The sequence below is a fragment of the Dicentrarchus labrax genome, unplaced genomic scaffold, assembly GCF_905237075.1.
Source record: "Dicentrarchus labrax unplaced genomic scaffold, dlabrax2021, whole genome shotgun sequence".
NCBI lineage: Eukaryota > Metazoa > Chordata > Actinopteri > Moronidae > Dicentrarchus > Dicentrarchus labrax.
The window spans coordinates 6141524-6158958 of NW_026136722.1; the positions used below are offsets into that span (position 1 = coordinate 6141524).

Below are 17435 nucleotides of genomic sequence, written 5' to 3' on the forward strand. Positions count from 1 at the left end.
CAAACAACAACAAATTTGCTTATCCATGCAATTGTTTTTACTTTTGTGGGTGTCATCTATCTAGTAGTTTATTACTCACCCTGTAACCTAATCAAGCAACATTAAAAATAATCCAGTTTTTGTGCTCTTGAGCTCACTGAAGGGAATGTATGTTTTAATTGGTTCAAAACTCCCTGTTGACATTTTAGCCCTCTGTTCAGTCCCTCAGCAGTCTACATCAGATCATTACAGCTACCACAAATACTATAATGTTTGAGGCAGGTTGTAATAACACCAATATGTCCAGCCGGAAAGCCGGAAAGCCTGGCCCCAAAACAACTGTTGTGCTCTTCTCTATACTGTGACATTTCCATCAAGCTGTTGTGTGGCATTTCTGTACTTTCAACTACGCCGGGTGAAGAAAATTGGTTTGCGTTGTGCCTCTACATCTTCGAAAAGATGTACTCTTTCAAGTGTGAGGCTCATGAGCTTTACGGTAAGAACAAAAGAATTAGACTCTCCCAAAGGAGTAAGCATTTCACCTAAAAGTGTGATCTAGTTCCCTCAACTCTGCAAATTTGGTTTTAGATATTTCACTACTATAAAAATACATAAATTGTTAGTTAGTAGGGCAACTGCCTGTCAGCTGTACAGCAGTTCAAAGCCTTGCTACAACAAGTAATCCTTCTCAATTGTGAGCTGGGTTGATACTCTGTTGATGATGCTGCGTTGAAGGGCAAATGGACAGAGCTTGCCTGTGGGATTTATAAAATATCACATTATTGTAAATGACATGGCTCATAAGGCTATCTATAGTCCTTTTTACACGTGCACTGCAACTTATCTAGACATTACCCGAAGGAGCTGTATGTGAGCAAATGTCCGAATCAGTTGGACCAGACATTAAACAGACTATACCCTGTCAGCTCGCAAACAACAAACAAAGTCTGTGTAATGTCAGATTAAGCCTATGTGATTGATGCAAAACCTTTTTTTTTTTTTTTCCCTTTTACCACCGTTTGCTTTTTGCATCATGTCCCGTCTCCTGTATGCTCTACTCAGGCGCCATCCTTTGCCTAAACCAAACAAGCATTTCCAGTTGGTGCAACACAGACAATCTTCTGACATAGTACGGACTTCATATGAGGAAACTGCTCTTGTCAGAGACAGTGAGCTTGACTTGTTTTGCCAGAGCCAGTGGATGTGCTTAGGGGGATATTAGCTTGTGTTGGTGCTGCTGCGTTTGGTATCATGCTGCCCCAACACTCTTATAGCCCCGGGCACATCAATGCTGTGCACCGACACGCTTAACTATAGTATTACATATTGTACACCATTTGCACACATTTCCGCTCTTGTTTAAAACACAAACACTGTAAAACTGATTCACCCACTTGAACTATCTCTGTTGATGATAACAGTCATGTAGTATCAGTGTGGTACATTCAAACATACACTCTTCTTTCGCACACACATACACACATGGCAAACCGTGGCCATTCTCCTGTGAAAGTGGTTTGGGTTTGGGGGCACAAACAGCTTAGCCATGCTGTGGAAATGACTTGCTAACAGATGCCAGGCTCTGACTGAGCCACAACATCCTGCAGGCAACACTTAGAATAGAACGAATCCCTCTTTTCCCGCTCTCTCTTTTCTCTTCTTCACCTCCCTTTCATGTCATTCTCCCCTTTTGATGCTTTGTCACTTTATCCCCCCACCACTTTCTCTGGAGTGTTGCAACGGTCTTTGCATTACATTCCCCATATTGTTGAGGCTCAAACAGCTCTGGGAGGGGACAGGTGACACTAGATCAAAGAATGATCACTGATGTTGAATCAAGAGCAGGGACCTCTGGTCCAGCTGGAGCCATGGTAATCCTTTTTTGTCATATTTTGAGCCAGAAGCTCACAGAGGTAACTACAGAAAGGTTAAATTGTCTTTCTTACTGTGTTTTGTCTGTCTTTACTTCTCTCTCTGTCTGTTTATCCAGGATGGTAGAGTACTCACTGGACCTGCAGAACATCAACCTGTCGGCCATTCGGACAGTGCGGGTCCTTCGGCCCCTCAAAGCCATCAACAGAGTGCCAAGTGAGAACATTTTAAGTTTGTGTGTGTGTGTGTGTGTGTGTGTGTGTACACGTGTGCGTGTATTTGTTTGTGCAAAAAAAAAAAGTGAGCTCATATGTGATTATATATTTTCTCTTTGTTTGCTTTGTGTTTATGTGTGTCAGCCCACATAAAGTGTAAATGCAACTGCATGAAAATTCATGTATATGTATTACATCTTTGGCTTTTTTGTGCGTTCGCATGCCACCTGTTCCCCATGGGGATCATTAAACCTTCATCTTATGCTTAATCACACAGCCAGCTCAGGGCCTGAGTCACAGCTTTATCAGATTTACAAACCATGCATTAATGTTGCTTCACTGATCAGTCCGTGACCATAACCCTGTTCCTCTCATCTAAAACTCAGTTTGTGGCCAAACTTTTTAACTCCTATTGATTTCTTTGTCCTGCTGCCCTAACAGGCAGCTCTTAATCATTGTAAGCACCAATTAGCCTGCCCGAGCTAGGTTCAGACTGGTCTCATTATCACTTAGTTCCAGCACTTTAGCAGTTAGCCAGGCATTAGCAGCTAATGCTAATAGGAAGAATTTTTAAGTAGTCATTTTTGGTTAGTATCAGAAAAAGGCATGCCTTAGGTGCTTATAAAAAAAAACTATTTCTGAGATGTAAGTTACCAATGTTTGGACACACACTTTGTCTTGAACTCATCAGAGTGACTGAACAGAACACTTGGGTTCAGTTTTTATCAAGTGGCCCAGAATTCACCCTCCCGGCAAAAAATCTTGGCAAAGATTTTTAAACTTAGGAACTTTTCCTCAATATCTTAAAGCCACTGAGAGAGACTTTAAGATATTCCACTTTTAAATAATCATGAAATGCCTTTGCAGCAGATGGAGCTGATTGCATGAAAGCTCCGTTGCCTAATTCAGTTTGGACCTTGGGGACAGATACTGTAGGAAAAGGAAACCTTTCTAGTGACTGTGAACAGAAAGTTTTACATGTGAGTGAGAGAGATGAGCAGATAGCACAGTGTGTTATCTCTACAAGCCGACATCTAAAGCTTTTCTATCTCTTTTTTTCAACAGATTATTTAACCTTTTCAGCTTATATATCCTCCTGTTTTGCTTCTCTGCTGTGAGACAGATACATAAACACAAATCCAAAATTATAGCCTTCTCTCTACTTAGAGCAAATTCTTACCTATTTTTGCTCGCTATGTAAGTGTCCAATCATGGTAGATTCTTCGTATTTAGTGTAATTACCTGAAAAAGCAGCCTGTCTTCTGTTGATTTCAATTTTCCACACATTCCGAAGGACAAGTTACCTCTCAGGTGGAGCCATCAACAAGGAACCTACTCAGCCCAATATTTTAGACAGACACAGCAGCAGTGCTCAGAAAATATGGACGTTAACTGCATTACGCTTCAAGTGGTTTGATTAGAAGATATTGTGTGCAGCCGAGTGCGCATAGTATTTCAGGGACAAGTGTACAGATTGTAAACAAATCTGCTTCTCTAGAGATGATTATTTATCATAGCATGAATCTCCAGATACATGGGTTTGTTAGCATATGCAACATTAATGTAACAGCTGCATGCTTACTTTTGTGTTCCTATTTGTTCATACTCTAGTTGTCTGTATGTGTGATGTGTGCATACTGTTATTGTTTACGTTGTTATCAGTAAGCTAAGTATTTGGCAGCCTGATTTCAGCCCCTTTCCGTGACCCCATTAGAGGTGAGGAAACATGGGGGTAAAGCTATTTGTTCCTTATTTTGTTGGATTGGTACTTTGCCCACAGATACACAGGGAGCATGAGCACATTCTGACCCCTTCACACACCTCAATTTGTAACCCTCCAACAAAATGCCAGATAATAGTCCTGTGTTGTGTGTGTGTGTGTGTGTGTGTGTGTGTGTGTACTGTTGCGTCTTTTTTGGTGAAATTGGTGTGAGATAGAGGGAGTGCTAGACAGAATAGAAGCAGGGAAGGCAACAAACACTACAGAAACTTGTCTTAGGAGGAAGAGAAGAGAAGAGAGAGACAAGAGTAGAGAGAGAACTCCCCTGGTCTTAAGTGAATAGCACAGGCACATAGTTGCAAATGTGTTTCCATTGTAGCACAAGGGGAAGCATTCATCTTTTTCTGGGAACAGCAGGAGCTGGCAAACTGGTACGGTCACCAGGAGGGGAGAGAGATGGAGGCAGGTATAGTAGGAGAGAAAGAATGAAAAAAAGACTGATTTGTGTGATACAATACTATTTCTTTTCTGTCTGGTTACTTTTGTTTGGTTTCCTTTCATTGAATATTTAGTTTAGTTTCTTTTACTCTTTCGTTCTTTCTTGCTTTCTCTCTTATTTTGGCACTCCCTATTTCTCAGGGTACCCTCGGGCCGCGTCTCATTCTCATCCTCTCTCTCCCCCTCCATCCGTCTCTCTCTCTCCTCACCCAATTAGGCCTAATGGAACAGTGGCCTAATGACAAGGACCCTGGGGAACAAACACATTTAGACTCGCCTCCAGCCACCACCAGAGACACATACGCACCAGCAACGCTACTGCTCTCCATTTAATATCAGTTGACGAGACAAATTAGCCACAGGAGGGAGAAAAATTAGCTAGAGGAGAAAGACAGGTGCATACTCACCTAAAGAATTCTTTCTTCTGCACTCTGGAGATAAAATTTTCATGAATCCCAAAATTTCACTTTCATACCTTCATTAATTTCTAATCCAAAATAGACAAATGACTGCCACATCAATCTGTCATTCACAATTTGTTTCTCTACAGACAGCTTGGCCAAAGTCGGGACTGAACTTCTCCTCAATAAGATACACTATTACAAAAGTTTGACAAAAGATGCATTTAGCTATTTGACCACTGAAAAGGCTTTAAGAACTACATGTAAACTATTCAAAATCATATAATTCTACACATACAGATACACACTGTATGTTGACTTGATGAATGAACCTCTAAATGTGAGCGCACACATTTTAATTGGGCACATAATCACTAATCTAGATGCAGTAAAAAAAACAATAGGGAGTGTTAGCATTGATTAGCACCTGTGGAATGGGGAGAACATTTTAATGCATGAACTACAGGTATTTGCATTCTTGTAAATATTGCCTACATATGTATATCATCATCTTCAACTTCATCACTCTCTCTCTCTCTATCTTCCTCTCCGTCTGTCTTCCTCTCAGCTTCTCTCCTGTCATTCAGTCTGTAGGCAGTTTAGATGCACTGTTGTGTTTATGACACATTAACCCACTGTTGAGCTGTTATTCACGAAGCCCAGTATGCCACTGAAAAACACAAACACACACACACGTCAGATTAGTAGAGACATACACACATAAAGTCACACTCATAGTAACACTAAAAGACACACACACACACACACACACACCTCTCAGGTGTCTGTGCGGAGTTGCTGTGATCTCATCAGTGGGTCTTACCTCTCTCTCTCTTTTTAGTCCAATCAGCTGTCATTAACTTCACATCACAATAACCTCACATCGCAATATGTCATCACTGCAGGACGGGTGAGGTCATCATTGTGTGACAGGGGACATGCCTGTATTGGTGCAATTAGGTTTTATCTAATCATGAACGAGACCTCATGTGGCCTGATTAGTTACACTTCTTTGTTCATGGGGTGGACTGTAGTCAGTATTTGTGCCTTCAATTTGCTGTCATGAGCAGAATTTGAGCTGCTGTTGTGGATGTCTCACACAAATGCAACAAAATGTGGGGAATGCTTTACAACATTGTCAAGTACTACTAAATTGTCATCGCAAATGTGTTTTAAAGGAAATGTAATACCACCCGAATTACACTTTTTATCAACATAATGAGGAAATGTATTGTATGAACAAATCTGGAAAGTCATAAAAATGTTCACTGGCAAAATGTTTCATCTTATCTGCAACTGAAGCCTGATTGACAAGTTATAGGGTTATCTTAATGTCCATCTCAACGTGGTTCAGGTTGAATGAAAAAGTAAAGACTGATTTGAAGGTTACTATATAAGATATGTAGTATTCATAAGATAAAATAAATTACCATAATCTGTCACTGACACTGAATAACTTTCAAACAGAGAGCATTAGAATTCATTTTACTGTAACTTCAGGTTTAGTGTGAATAAAAATGCTACTTGCAGCACCGTTCAAGTCTACATACCTATGAGAAGTTGTGCTATGACGCAATGTAGATTCAAATGGTTTATTTCCTCATCAATGGTATAAGCCTGTGATAATCAATTACTGATTGACCTGCTGTAACACACAGGTATGCGTATCCTGGTGAACCTGCTGCTCGACACTCTACCCATGCTAGGCAATGTGCTGCTGCTCTGCTTCTTCGTCTTCTTCATCTTCGGCATCATCGGTGTACAGCTGTGGGCGGGGCTACTGAGGAATCGTTGCTACCTCGAGGAGAACTTCACTCTGTGAGTTAAACACTGTAGATCAGTGCGTGCAGTGTGTGTGTGTGTGTGTGTGTGTGTGTGTGTGTTTACACAGTGGGTTTGTGTTCTGCCAGTGGGTTTGAAAGCTATGATTGATGATCTCACTTGAATGCTTCCCATTATTCTTCTTACATACTGAAAATGAAGAGCCTTATTACAGTAATAAAACTATTACTAATAAATTATATATTATACAATTTTCAATTGGTGCTGTTTGTACATGAGCATACAATCTTGTCATACATGATAATTTCTCCTCCCACATGGATTTCATCCAAGATTATAGTACATACTGTATGTTCTGTATATTACATACATTAGCATAACTCTGTATTCCAGCATTTCTGCCTATTCCTCTTTCCTCATCTCTCTCAAGCTTCAAAGCAAGCAGTAACAGTACAGTTTTCCCCAGTTTTGCAACTAAGAACGTGATTAGATTCCAGCTGCATGCCTCCATATTCATGACCCTACATGACAGCATCACCTACTGTGTCTGTGTGTGAGTGACATTCAGCAGTATTCAGGAGTGTTTGATTTCATGGCACTCTCTCAGTTACCTGTTTTATGCCAGCATCAGCCGGCTAGAAAGACACATGCCCCTGATGTGTGTGTTCTAATATGTTTATAAGCCATGTATACTACCCTGCGTCTGCGCACTGTCTCTGGTTATGCTGACACAGTGTACGCTAATGACAGATCTTATAGCCAGATGAAAGGGGACACGTGTCCGCCAGCTAGCAAAGTCCTGCCTGCTTTGTCCTCGCCTTAAAGTTGAGAGGCGACATGTACCACAACAACCTCTACAGTAATCACTTCATGAGGTTACTTTAACCAGTGTGTTCTACATTTATCTTCACTGGTCTAAAGGGCGATATAGTGATTAGCAGGCCCAACTGAGGACTCCACTTTGACTTTCCTACATGGGTTAAAGCAAAAAGACAAAACCTCGATATTGAAGTACAATGTTTTAGTGCAGCTTTAGTGAACATTTTTCTTCCAGTGGAGGTGATCTCACATTGAGCGGTTGTTTATTATTTAATCAAAGTATTATTTTTGCCCATTATTGTACAGCATTGTACAAACGTATTATTCAGGTTTGTCAGTGTGCTTGTGTTGCTTAATTAGAAAGGTCGTTGTGAGTTAGCACTTGAGGACTATTATGCTAAGTAAAGGGCTAACATTAGCTCTCTGAGAGGTTATAATAGAGTGGACTAAGTGTTGCAGTCAAGTGCAGCATTCACTTTGCCATTTTACACCCTCCTTCTATTGATCTCTACCTTTCTGTTTTCATGCCTTATTCCAACTCATTCTTGCCTTTATGCTTTATTCTTGTATTTTTCTTATCGAGTCTCCAATTAGCCTGCCTTTTCTTTCTTTCCGTCTCTGCCTTTTTAACTATACTGTATGTGGCCCCTTTTATACTACATCCATTCCTTGTTTATTTATGCAAGTTAAAAAATAGTAATACATACAGAGCTTGGGCAATTTGGTGGAAAGACAAATTGACTCCTCTAAGCTGCCCCATAGCAAATCATATTATGCACTAATGGCCACAAAGAGCAGGTCAACAGCACTTCAAAGGACATGTTACTGTAAAGTAAAGTTTGTTCAATACACTTCCAAAGAAAGATCAGAATGTTGGTCTCTGTTTCTCCTCCTTAGTCGTCCTTACTGTATTTATTTTTATATGGTGTCTTCTTTCCTTGCAATGCTTTTTCAAACCAATCTCTCCTTTCCAAATGTCCCAGGGTCTCTCACTTAATACGATTGCTGGAAACTGTCTCTTTTCTCTGCTACTCTATAGCCTTGATCCTTCCCTCCGTCTCGCTCTCCACTGACAGGTGTGTTCTCAGTGTGATGCCAGGTTTTGCTGTACCATGCTGTGCAATGCCAGTTCACCGGCAGGGGGGCAACAGCCTTCATTCATGCTTCACTACTCTGACAGGGGCTCACTCTCTTACTGGTTTTTCCTTTTCTTTTTCTTGTTCTGCCTTTAAGTCTTTAGTCTTTTTTGAAGTCACCATTAGTAAATCACCAATTTGAATGCCACTGACAACCTTTCATGACATTATTTTATGTTTATCTCTATTGTCAATCCCTTGTGACTTTCAGTGCATACCTGCAAACTAATTTGAGCCACCAAATCAATGCATGGTTTCTAAGTTACTCTCAGTGGGAAGTGGTATAGCCTGATATAGCCAATGTTACTGTCGATCCTGGAATTAATCGACATGCATGTGTGTTGTGTGTGGTTTGCAGTTGAGCTAAAAGGAGAAATTCTCCTCCTGTGAATGTCAGCGGTATCTATCCTGCTTCTGACTGGGGGTGACCGGGGAGGATCATGAATTTGGTCAAGGAATTGGAGAGAAAAGGAAGGAATGGGAAAGGGAAAGGAGGAGAGGGAGTCTGTATACATACAGACATAAACTGTAAAAAGAAGAGATAAACACAGGAGCATAAAGAGTAAAAGTAAAAGAGCTCAGGTGTTAAATGCTTGATATGCTCACGTAAACCTCTGCTTGAGGTATATGTGAGCATATGAAGGGTGGGTGCAACTCTAGTTGTGCAGGTTACATACGATTTGCCTTCAGTCATCCTTTTCCTGACAAGTCTCTCCCCATGCAGAAAAAAGAAAATAAAAGAGGAGACTGATACGTACAAAGAAACAGGAATAAAATGTAAGGAAAAAGCCCAATAGAGAGACAACAAAAGGAGGGCTGAAGTGACAGAGACAGTGCAATGAGTAAATACTGTAGGTCGAGTGACCCTGAATGTGTGTTTTCAGTAATGGACCTGCTGATGGAGAGGGTCTATTTTTGTCTTATCCAGGCCCAGACCTTGGTATGAGCATCCACACCCTGCCCTCATTTACTCCACAGTCATGTCAGATCACACACACACACACACACACAAACACACACACACACACACACACACACACACACACACACACACACACCTAATAGGCCCCGCTGACTGGCTCAGCAGTGTCTTCTTTTCCATTTTACAAAACCCCTCTCATTGTTTTCCCTAAACTTTACATTGGTTTCCTGCCATTTGTTTCCTCTTAATAATATTTCACTTCAGCTCATTTCAGCAGCAGTTTTCTGTCGACCTTCCATTTGCATTCTTTTCTTTGCACTTCCAATCTATTGCTTTAAATGAACATGTCCTTATTGTTTTCAGGGAAGGCATGCTTTGAATGCTTTACTTTTTCTCCTTCTGTTTATTGGTATGTGTAATGAAACATATATAGCTACATATATACATTATATATAACTGTACCACAGACAGCCAACCTTCCATTTACATAAATCAACTGTATAACCTAAGATAAACCCCAGTTCCCAGGTGGACATAAAGTGAAAGACAGACTCCTTGGCATTCTTCCATATCAGAAATATCTCAGGAAATGATGAGGTGCTTTAGATCACTTCAATCACTTAGATTCAGAATTTAGTGATGTGCTTGTGTGTGTGTGTGTGTGTGTGTGTGTGTGTGTGTGTGTGTGTGTGTGTGTGTGTGTGTGTGTGTGTGTCATCAAGTTAGGTAGGAATCAGCCAAAGACACTACTCTGTCACTCATGAGGGGTACTGGAGTGAAATGGTTCACTGAAGGTGTGTGTATGTGTGTAACAGGTGTCAATGCATGATAGTGTATCTGTTTTTCTGCTGATTTCATACTAAGTCGCACACACACACACACACACACACACACACACACACACACACAATCTCACATACACTTTCCACATGGCTTAGTTTACATGATTAAACAATCTGTTGCCTGGTGGTAAACATACTCATCTCCAACGATGTGCTTGTCAACTTGTTAGCTTAATAAACACCATTTTAAATGGTTTGCCTTTATCGTTGACTACAAATTATACAACTGTTTTGGTATCAGAACATCCCAAAAAGATCCAGATACATTAATAGAACGGCCTAATTTCTCTCAGAATAGGAACACAAAGATCTGATCACACAGGCTTGTGGGATAAAGGATTACATGTAACAGAGTTACGTAATCAGGATACAAAAAAGGTAACTTTAATCCATTAAAATCTTGGTTTCCCCATTTCCTTCTTTAAGGTCACATTGTTCTGTTGTCTTATAGAATACCTAAAAGCCATCTTTTTGATATTTATTTTCTTCTTCCTTTCTTTATTTATCAAGATTATCAAGTTATGGTACTTGAATATTGTGACTGTGGTAGATTACATTTTTAAAGTGATCCTCTCAACCCTGAAATTATAATAGATACTGTGTCCATTAAAAGACATGTCGACATGTTCATTTGATGTCTGATTATCTTTACATGTGACAGTTCCATGTGTTCAGCAAGGTAATCAGTGCAGCAGCACATAGCTCTCCCTGTTTCAAATGGCAGACCTCACTTGTTCTTTCTGCTTTGTCGAGACAAGACCAATTAAGCAAGTAAAGATTTTTTTTAATGTATTTTACTGTACTGATGGAGCACTGAACATACTGTTGTAAAGCATTGTATCTGGTAGTACGGTTGAAAAAGAATGCATTTCTTTATGTCTTGTTTGAGTAGTTCAGAGAGAACATTGAAGGCAAAGGTTTAAATTTATGTTAAATGGTGCAAAATAAATAAATAAAACAAAACCAAAAATATGAAAAAACAAATAACACAGGTGCTCCAAAGTCAACTGCCGAAAATTAAAAATTGATTGTGATTCTGTGGTTCACCAGCTAATGAATTTTAATAGACTAGTTTACAAACTCACAAAAACAAAGTCTGCTGAAAACTTTGGGTGGTCCACCTACCTTTCTCCTCCAAACTGATAAATAAAGGTCTATTATGTAATTAAATGTGACATCTTAGGTGCTGCTGGATTTCTCCTCAAGTCACTCATTTTGTTGTGTCCTGACCAAGGCATGACCCCACCCTTGTTTACCGCACCTGTCAGCACGCCTTTGGTTTGATGCACTAGCTTTAGGCGATGTTCGCTAGTTCACTACTGGGTCAGGTACTTCTCTTACACGTGCTGTATATATCACTTACAGCTCAATACTGATCCATTAAAACACTAGTTAGGTGAACAGCTTTTGGATCTCCTTCTTTGTGTGTGTGTCTGTGTGTGTTTTTTTGTATTTTTAACTGGAAAGGAGAAAATGGTTAAAAGAGACAGGAGCATGTAAAAGAATGAAAAGGTGTGAAAAAGAAAAGTTGGTGAGTACGTGCATGTGTACTGTATATATACTGAAAACTATAACGTGATAATATACTGTGTGTATGTGAGAGTGAGAAAGAGAGAGAGCATATTCATACGGGATCATTTGCATTTCCTAATTCACTCACTTGCCTTCAATGATGCATTTATCCCACAGGCTTGGTTGAGTACTTCCAGGGATTTACTTCAGTGACTACACTATATAACGTCTCTCATATCTAATTTCCCCTCTTGTTCCCTCTTGACTCTCTTTCTTTAACGAAATTGTCATGAAAGTCCTCAAATGAAGTAGAGAAACAGGATGAATATCTGTATGTTACACAGATTCTATTCCATAACAAACTAACTTACCTCTTCTCTTCTCCCTATCCCAGCTCTTCAGGTATGACCCTGCCTCCTCCTTACTACCAGCCAGAGGAGGACGATGAACGCCCCTTTATCTGCTCCCTGGCATCTGATAATGGTATCATGTCGTGTTCTGATGTGCCGGCGAGGCGTGAAGGAGGACGCACATGCTGCTTGGACAAGGAAGATGCACTCCACAGACAGGCTTTGGGCCTGAGTCCTGAGCCACTGACCAACGGTAGTGGTCCTGGCGAAGCAATGGGTCTGTGCATCAACTGGAACCAGTATTATACTCGATGCCACACAGGAAATAGTAACCCCCACAAAGGTGCCATCAACTTTGACAACATTGTCTACGCCTGGATCGTAATCTTTCAGGTATGTTCCGTGTTAGTTTGAATGCTGGTGAGGTAACAGTGATGTTGGACTGGAAGTTATTATAGTTAGCTATGTATCATCAAGATTAAATGAATTCAGAACAATTAGTTGAATTTAAACGTGATATGAACGATTCTGCACTACTGGGTAAATATTTGGTTGAGCATTTTGCAGTTCTTTTTTGCTGAGTGCATGACGGTTGTTAATGTTGTTAGCTTGTAAATGTTTATTGCTAAACACTCAGCAGATTCTCTCCTCTTAGGTGATCACTCTGGAGGGCTGGGTGGAGATCATGTATTACGTAATGGATGCCCATTCCTTCTACAACTTCATCTACTTCATTTTACTCATCATTGTAAGTAAAATTCAGTGATACATTTTACTATATTAGTACTCTATATCCCTACCAACTGACACATCTAGTGTACAATGTATTCTGATGATGAAAAAATGAGTATAACTATAGTTAAATAAAAATCCCTCATAATATTTTCTCTTAACATTTCGTATACATTTGGACGTCTGTGGTCTCCTGCCATCAATAAATTGAATAAGGATATTTCCTGAGTAGTGGATTGAATTGTTAATAGACTTGTGGAAATCAATAGTAGCATAAAGGACTGTCTACAATCAATGTCTGGAGGAAGAAGGGAGAGAGGGAAGGAGGTGGATGTTACGTAAATGCATCTTTGGTGGCGAGTAGGAAAAAAGGGAGAGAAGAGGAGGACGACTGAAAAAGAAAATATGTGTCCAAAATAAAAAAGTACTATATGAACACCGTGTGCAAGAGCTAGATCGGCTCTTTAAGCGGAGTGCCAGATGGTGGCACAGTGAAGGTTGTTTAATTTTACATTCACATTCCATTTACTGTCTGTAAAACTGCATTCAGTCACTCTGTATATAGTGAAAACAGACACGTCAGAGTAAATGAATGAATGGAGGGTGAGTAGGAAGAAGAGAAGAGAATGAGATGAAACAGTGAAGAATACAAACACACCAATCAGTGGCAAGCTCACTGTACAATTTCCACACTACACTGCAAGACCTGCCCTGCAGAACAGTTTTTCCCACCAGCTTCTTTCTCCCAACACTGACGTTATTAGGCTGAGGTCATTATTGGCATTGTTACAGCAATTGTAAATTCCATCCCCTTTTTGGCGCATCTGACCTGCGGTTTCCATTGCCAGTCTAAGCACCTTTTGGCACGCAAAGACAGATTACTTTTGCCTGGTTTATGCTGCTACATTCATCACAATCTCATGCCATGTGGACTGTATAGCCCCGTTCTACAATAATAGTAATGTCCAGCACAGGACACATACATTGAACTGCTGGTTACATCCTCAAATTCAATTCATATTTTTAATGTTCCAATAGAACTACCACAGTTGGGCAAAACAAAACAAGCTAATGTGTATTAAAGTTCATTATACAGAGCTCAATGGCTTGCACAGCACCTAACAACCAGGTAAACACACAGCTCCCTTTGGGGACATGATTGATTGACGTGCCTCTTTTGAACTTCCTTGCAAGGCCCCAGTCTGTTTGGCAACTTGTAGTCAGAGGTCCTAAGGGATGCCTTGGAAGTGTTGCTGACACTATGAGAAGTTTCGGTCAGGCACTTCCATGGGCCCCAAAGGTGTTGTTCACACAGCCAGTGTCACCTTAACTCTCTCATTCTTTCTTCTTGCAGTTCTTTCTCTTATTCTCTTTTACTTATCAATTATCTTTGTGTGTGTGTCTGTGTTGTGCTGTTATGAAGTTGCAGTACCCTGTGCTTTGAAGCTTGTTAGTTGATCCTGTAATCATTAAGTGTGTGCTCTCAGATACAAAGCCAAGACAAAGAGAAGTTTGACCTCCACAGTGTCAAACAGTGTCATCTCTATCGGCTTGATACTTGATATACTGTCAAGTGTGCAGCCTAAGTGTCTATATTGGTGTCACATTGAAGAGTGTGAGTAAATGGATTAAAGTGACTTAAAGCTAAGTGCTACCAAGAGGGCAATTATTAGGAGGTTGTGTGTGTGTGTGTGTGTGTGTGTGTGTGTCTGTGTTGTGTGTTTCAGAGAAAGAGAGAAAATACAAATATACATAAATGTATGTGACAGCTGCCACATGGAAGCACACAGACACATGCAATCAGTTGTAAGCTAAGCCTGCCATCTTAATTTGTGTGTGTGAGTGTGTGATAACACATGCTTTTGTCGATGTGGATGTTTGTGTGTGTCTGTGTGTGTGTGTGTGTGTGTGTGTGTGTGTGTGTATGTGCATGCATAATGCAGTGATCATCTGAATGCGTGATATTGGACTGCCCTCCCTGATTATGCGCAAAGCTGTCTACTGATCAGAATCACAGAATAGACACACACACACACACACACACACACACACACACACACAAACATACACACAGATGCAAGCCTGGAGGGAAATCAAAGCCCCACACACCTGCAGACCTGCTTTGACCCACAGGCCACAGATGGGCATCTCTCCTCCCTCCACACACACACACACACACACACACACACACACACCTCCCTTCTATGTTTCCCCTCTCTTTTTCTCTCTGTGAATATCTCTGGACTCTGTCTTCTTTTTCATTTCTCCCAGCTTCCCCAGTCTCTCCTTCACCTCCCCCTGCATCTTTGATCACTACGGATGAAAGTCTATAGGTGGAAGGTTATCAAGTTTGGATGTTATCTGTGATATCTAAGGTTTATGGTGTGTTCCTGCTCCACATGTTTTGGCCTTGTGGGTGTGCCTGTTTGTGTTCTCAATATGTGTCTGTCTGAGAGCTTTGTCCAAGGAGAAACAGGGAAACATGTTCAGATTTGTAATGAACAAAACCGAGACTCTGCTACAAGCTGCTTTATCCATCCAGCAGTCTGGTTTTTGAGTTGTTCAGCATCAGCTTATATTGATCTAATCATTGTTCCGTAACCAGCTTGGAGTAGTCCAATAAAAGCCATTTCAGCAGTCCTGAAGTGATTCCCATTACTGCCACTAAAAGGTTCAGCCAACACATACCATTCACAGTGTACCCCATCTTCTCTCTGCAACTATCCCTCCATCCCTCACTTTGACTCATGATAAGAAAATGAAGCCTCTTTTGTGAAAAACAGTATAAAAAAATAGACTACTGGGTAAAGAAATGTTTGTGAGAAGCATTGTGGAGCAATGGCCTGAGAAAAGTAAAGAAAGATATTGAGTTGGAGTAGGGGCGAGAGGGAATGTTAAGTCAGAGTCAGAGAATAAAAAGAAGAAAGGGAGAAAGACAGACAGACGCTGAACTGTGCTTTGGGCATGTGTTGGCTCTGTCTGTCTGCTCCAATCAGCCTCGGTTTGGTAGGAAGCCAGCCCTCAGAGACCTTTAGCATGTGTGCTAACATTTCTACAGGGGGATTGGCACACATTAGAATCAGCAAGTGTGTGAACTTGATGTAAAAACAAGTCTGTATTTACCATTGGAAACTCCCAATTCTTCCCATATTTCATGTTTCTTAAATGAGCAACATCTGCTTTAGCCATAGGCTGATTATTTTCTTATTGTTTTAGTGTTGCTTCTCAGTTAAGCTTGTTAAATTTAGATTTCTACTTGAACTCTTTGCCCCCTTTCAGTTCTACAGCACTGTTCATCCTTTCAGCTAGATTTTAGTTCATACATAGTCTAACTTTCTCTCTGCTGTTCCACATCTATCCAGATTGGTTCATTCTTCATGATCAACCTGTGCCTGGTGGTTATCGCCACCCAGTTCTCAGAGACCAAACAGCGAGAACACCAGCTGATGCAGGAGCAAAGGGCGCAGTGTCTGTCTTCCTCCACCCTGGCCAGCATGGCTGAGCCGGGAGATTGCTACGAGGAGATCTTCCAGCTGGTCTGCCATGTCCTCCGCAAGGCTAAGAGGAGATCGGCGGCTCTCTACTACACACTGAGGGGCAAGCCCCCACCAGCTGGTGGAGGCAGAGGTAACAGGCGCGGTGGAGGAAATGTGAACAGAGAACGGCATCATTCCAGGCACCCAAGATGTGAGTAGGAGGGCCTCAGCAAATGACATGTGAATATGTCTTATTGATGTAACTTTTGACAGTTAAATGAAATAGGGTCTGGCTACTAACAAGTTTTGGCTGCGTTTCTGTGCTGTTTATTTTTGACAAGCTTATACTGTTTTATTCAAAATACATTCCTGAAACTTTTGCAACAACCGCAAATATTTCATTGCAAAATAACATCTGAAGTGCAGCCATAGTTTCATATTCTTTCTATTGTCATCTCTGCATCTGTCTAGCATCCCACTGTCCGCACCAAAACAAGCAAGATCACGGCTCTCAGCCGCTAGCTAACTCCATCAGTCTGGCTGTCCCTCAGAACCCTGAGGACTGCCCTATATGTGCATTGTCACTAAAGGAGGGGGTAAGGGCTGTGGGAGACTCCACCAACGGGGATGAAGATGAGGAGGATTCAATGAAAGAGACGGGGAAGGAGGAGAACCATCTAGAGGAGAGGGGAGAGGGAGAGAAGAAGAAGAAGAGGAGTTGCTTTGGACACTGTAGAGACATTTGGAATGATATGAGGAGGAAACTTTGGGGCATTGTGGAGAGCAAGTACTTCAGCAGGGGCATTATGATTGCTATTCTCATCAACACCATCAGTATGGGCATTGAGCATCATAACCAGGTAAGATAATAGTCACTGCTGTCACATACACTTTGTTACTGCACTGACAATAATGCCATTTTATAAAACCAAATTCAACTGAGGCCTTGAAACTACTTTTTTTATTTATTCTTTGACTTTGAGTGATTTCGAGTCATATTTGAGTCTCTTTGTTTTCACGACTGTCTTCATTTGCTTTTTCTGCTATGTATTGTAAACTCTGCACGTGGTCCATGTGTTTCACATCAAAGCATTGCAGCTATTCAGAGGCCATAATCTCCTTGTTTCAGTGTGAATTTTCTGCAGTGTTGTGTTTCATTGACAGCAGGCTAATAAGAGA

The 17435-nt window shown here is 40.9% G+C and overlaps 1 protein-coding gene across 6 annotated transcripts in view; it reads left to right on the forward strand.

Moving 5' to 3' along the window:
• Window positions 1-17435, forward strand: part of LOC127356448 (voltage-dependent T-type calcium channel subunit alpha-1I-like) — a 152214-nt gene that overhangs the window by 84475 nt on the left and 50304 nt on the right. For all 6 annotated transcript variants that reach the window (XM_051388190.1, XM_051388186.1, XM_051388184.1 and 3 more), the window contains exons 5-10: window positions 1970-2067; window positions 6344-6503; window positions 12093-12441; window positions 12704-12796; window positions 16143-16467; window positions 16728-17116. In XM_051388190.1, coding sequence (XP_051244150.1) covers window positions 1970-2067; window positions 6344-6503; window positions 12093-12441; window positions 12704-12796; window positions 16143-16467; window positions 16728-17116 — 1414 coding nt within the window. The remainder of the gene's footprint in view (window positions 1-1969; window positions 2068-6343; window positions 6504-12092; window positions 12442-12703; window positions 12797-16142; window positions 16468-16727; window positions 17117-17435) is intronic.